At 40.0% G+C, this 4,597-nt stretch overlaps 1 protein-coding gene across 1 annotated transcript; it reads right to left on the bottom strand.

The window, feature by feature from the left end:
- Positions 1–3,413: 3,413 nt before the first annotated feature.
- On the bottom strand, positions 3,414–4,370 carry LOC132010937 (olfactory receptor 7G2-like). Its single transcript, XM_059388934.1, has one exon. The coding sequence runs from the start codon at positions 4,350–4,352 to the stop codon at positions 3,414–3,416; it is 939 nt and encodes a 312-aa protein (XP_059244917.1). The 5' UTR covers positions 4,353–4,370.
- Between the last annotated feature and the right edge of the window lie 227 nt (positions 4,371–4,597).

Raw genomic sequence — 4,597 nt, 5'->3', positions numbered from 1 at the left:
AGTAAATCATATAAAGGGTGAAGGCACTGAAACCTGGAGGCTTGATGGAGTCACCTCCAGAAGGAAGACATTACTCTATCCGGGTAATGAACATCTTGGAAGCTAAATGTCCTAGAAAAAATTAATGCTTGAATTCAAAGACAAAAATGGATATTCAGTATTTGAGCAATATGGGTGAACACAAAAGTGGTGGACACTGCCTGGACCCAACCATAAATACGGGTTTGGAACAACTGAAGGTCTCAGAAAAGCCCCAGTATCTCAATCCAAGTTACCTGTTCGCTTGGAGACTGGGTTTGTGATATTCACAATATAGAAAAACAATCCTCAGGTTTATGTAGAGTCTCAAAAGACCCCAAAGAGCCAAAGCAGTCCTCGGTAAGAAGAACAAAGTTGGAGGCATTTCACTTCTTTACTTCAAACTATAATGCAAAGCTAAAGTAATCAAAACAGTATGGTTTTGGCATAAAAATAGACACAGGGACCAATGAAACATAATCCAAGATCCCAGAAATAAACCTTGGTATATGTGGCCAACTAATATTTAACAAGCTGTGGAAAGAACCAAGATGCCCTTCAATGGACAAATGGATAAGGAAGATGTGGTCCATATACACTATGGAGTATTATGCCTCCATCAGAAAGGATGAATACCCAACTTTTGTATCAACATAGATGGGACTGGAAGAGATGATGCTGAGTGAAATAAGTCAAGCAGAGAGAGTCAATTATCATATGGTTTCACTTATTTGTGGAGCATAACAAATAGCATGGAGGACAAGGGGAGTCAGAGAGGAGAAGGGAGTTGGGGTAAATTGGAAGGGGAGGTGAATCATAAGAGACTATGGACTCTGAAAAACAATCTGAGGGGTTTGAAGTCGAGGGATGTGGGAGGTTGGGGGAACCAGGTGTTGGGTATTGGAGAGGCCACGGATTGCATGGAGCACTGGGTGTGGTGCAAAAACAATGAATACTGTTATGGTGGAAAAAAAAAAAAACAGAATGTCACCTCACACCTGTTAGAATGGGTCACATCAAAGCAAAGGTGTGGAGAAAAGGGAACACTTGTTCACTGGGGTGGGGATGTAAATTGTTACAACTCCTGTGGAAAACAGCATAGAGATTTCTTAAAAAATTAAAAATAGAGCTACCATATGATCTAGCAAATCCACTTCTTGATACATAATCCAAAGTAATTAAAATCACAGCTTATAGAGATATTTACACTCCAAGGTTCATTGCAGCATTCACAATAGCCAAGTTATAAAAACAACCTAGTGTCAACAGATGAATGGTTAAAGGTGTTGTATAGGGACACCTGGGTGGCTCAGTTGGTTAAGCAACTGCCTTAGGCTCAGGTCACGATCCCAGATCATGTACCACATCAGACTCCCTGGTCAGCAGGGAGTCTGCTTCTCCCTCTGACCCTCTCCCTTCCCATGCTTGCTCGCTCTCTCAAATAAATAAAATATTTTTTAAAAATATGTTGTATATATACAACAGAATATTATTCAGCCTTGAAAAAGTAGGAAATCTGGAGCATCTGGGTGGCTCAGTCGGTTAAGCGTCTACCCTCGGCTCAAGTCATGATCCCAGGGTCCGGGGATCCAGCCCCACATCTATCAGGCTCCCTGCTCAGTAGGGAATCTGCTTCTCCCTCTCTCTGTGTTACTCGCCCTGCTTGTACTCTGTGTCAAATAAAAATCTTCTAAAAAGTAAAAAAAAAAAGAAAAGAAAAAGCAGGAATCCTGCCTTTTGTGGCACCTTGGATGCATCTTGAGGGCATTGTGCTAAGTAAAATAAGTCAAACAGAGAAACAAATGCTGTATTATATCACTTACATGTGGAAAATATGAAAAAGCTAAATTCACAGAAACAGAGACTAAAATGATAGCTGCCAGGTGTTGGGCAGTGGGGAAAATGGAGAGATTTTGGTCAATGGGTGTAAACTTCCAGTTAAAAGATTAACAAATTCTGGGGATCTAATATAGATCATGACAATTATAGCTAATAGTACTATATCATATACTTAAATATTGATAAAAAAGTAGAATCTTAAATATTCTCACCAAAGATGAAATGGTAATTAAGTGATGGCATGGAGGTTTTATCCATACATTGGTGGTAATCATTTTGCAATATATAAATACATCAAATCAGCACATGGTATGCCTTAATCTTACAGAATCTTATATACAATTATATCTCAATAAAGCTAGAAAAATGACCAAATACTGGAAATTAAATACTGGCTGCATACATCCAATTTCTGTCACCATGATTACATTACCTCCTCATTTTCCTCTAGTTCATTTCCACTTCTGTCTATCTTAGAAGGATACATGTGATTATATTTAGAACCTACCCAGATATTAGGGGGATAAGCTCATCTTCTACAAAGACTCCAAGTAGGTACAATTTGCCCTTCTATCAAAAAATATTAGTAGTAAATTATGGGGCTGGGGTATGGACAAATTCTTTTGAGGAACATATAGTCCATTGCAGCTGGGTTCTAGTTGACTCTTATAACTGACTCTGGAAAATTCTGTAATCATCTGACTCAAGGAAGGACATTCAGAGTTCTGTCTCTGGGAATCATGTCCGAGTATGACATCTCTGTCTGGTGCAACCACCTGATGACCCCGAGGAGAGCCAGTCCTAGGACCATACAATCCATGGAGGACTGAATGAATCTCTACCTGTTCTTACACATTCCCTGCCTCTAAGTGCTTGTAATGAAAGATAACTCTCTTTATTGTTGGTAATATTTGAGTTAGGGATTTTTTCTTATTGTAGATGAAGGTTTTATCACTGAGAAAGTTTGAATATCTCACAATCATCTCAAACCACTGAGATAATCTAATTATGCAAATTTCATAGATAATAAAATGGAATATGGTAGATGGTAAAGTTCCTCAGACAGATACGGTTAATAGTGAACAAATTAATTACTAACTAGGTATATAAAAGGTAAACTCCCATACTCCATTATAAATCTAACTCTAGTGTTAGTGGCAGGCTGTAACCTGAAATCAGGTGGAAGCTAGTCTCTAGATAGGACCCCAGTCTTCTTTCAGTACTTTCCTTGTCCTTCATACTTTCTGCAGTATTCCTTCTGAGAGTGATAAAAAAAAAAAATCACTATAAAAAGAACCCTTGCCTCAGGCTGTGCTTCTGTATAGAATCTGAGCAAAGAAACTGAATTTAGAGAATTGAAATCATGTGTCCAACATTATAAGACTAGACAAAAAAGTAAAATATATTTCAACTTCAAGTTAAAATTAACTTGGACATTCTGTTGTCTGGCTAGTTTAGAGGAATTCAGTGATGGAAAAATCAAGCATTATGACACGTCCAGGATTACTATCATTTTGCCTCCTTCTACAAACTCAAGTCTAAAGTAGATGGCATAATCACAGCAAAGAAGGGATTCCACTGATGAGTTTTCTCAAGGCTCCTTTCATGTCCCTGTTCCGCAAGCTGTAGATAAAGGGGTTCATCATTTGAGGGACCACAGCATACATCACTGAAGCCACTGCAGTCTTCTTGGAAGAGTCAGTAACTACAGAACTAATGTACACTCCAACAACTGTCCCATAGAACAAAGACACAACAGACAGGTGAGATCCACAGGTGGAGAAAGCTTTGAGCTTTCCCCCCGCTGATGGCATTCTCAAAACAGAGGAGACAATTTGAGTATAAGAGAAAATGATTCCAGAGAGAGGAACACCACCAAATAGGCTAGCCACAAAATAAATCAGGATGTTATTGATCAGGGTGTCAGAACAGGCAAGCTTGATGACCTGAGCAAGTTCACAGAAGAAATGGGGGATTTCCAAGTCCTTGCAGAAGGATAACCGTAGCACCATTAGACTATGGAGCAGGGCAACCATAAGGCTAAAGAACAGCGAGAGTAAAATCAGCCGAGCACAGAGTTGGGGGTGCATGATAACAGTGTACCTCAAGGGGTGACAAATGGCCACATAGCGGTCATAGGCCATTGCTGCAAGGAGAAAGTTTTCAAAACCACCAAAAGCCAGGACAGATCCAACCTGGGTGAGGCAGCCTGTGTAAGTGATGCTGTGGTTCTGTGCTTGGATGTTCACCAGCATCTTTGGGATGGTGGTTGTGCTTAAGCAGATGTCAGTAAAGGACAGGTTGGAGAGGAAGAAGTACATGGGGGTGTGGAGGTGGGAGTCAGAACTGATGGCCAGCATGATGAGCAGATTTCCCAGGAGAGTGACCAGGTACATGGACAGGAACAGGCAGAATAGGAAAGGCTGAAGTTCTGGATCATCTGTCAATCCCAGCAGAAGAAATTCTGAAACATCTGTGTGATTTCTGGGTTCCATGTTGATGGGTCTAATGGAAAATATGGGGTAAGAATAAAATAAAATGAATGGTCCTTGGGTGACCAACAGTAGCATCACTTGGGAACTACTGAGAAACGCAAAATCTTAGTAATGCTCTAGATGCGCTGCTGGTAAAGTCTGAGATAAGAACTAGCAATCTAAGCTTTAAACAAGCCATCCAAATAAATCTGATATATGGTAGTAGTAGTTTGAGACCCAGTGCTTATGTAAAAAGAAGTACAACT

Source organism: Mustela nigripes, chromosome 2 (genome assembly GCF_022355385.1).
Source record: "Mustela nigripes isolate SB6536 chromosome 2, MUSNIG.SB6536, whole genome shotgun sequence".
Classification (NCBI taxonomy): domain Eukaryota; kingdom Metazoa; phylum Chordata; class Mammalia; order Carnivora; family Mustelidae; genus Mustela; species Mustela nigripes.
Note: the sequence above shows the minus strand (reverse complement) of the source record. Positions and strands in the feature narration are given on the sequence as shown.

Coding starts and splice junctions, on each gene's coding strand:
- LOC132010937 (XM_059388934.1), bottom strand. CDS start 4,352: ATGGAACCCAGAAATCACACAGATGTTTCAGAATTTCTTCTGCTGGGA.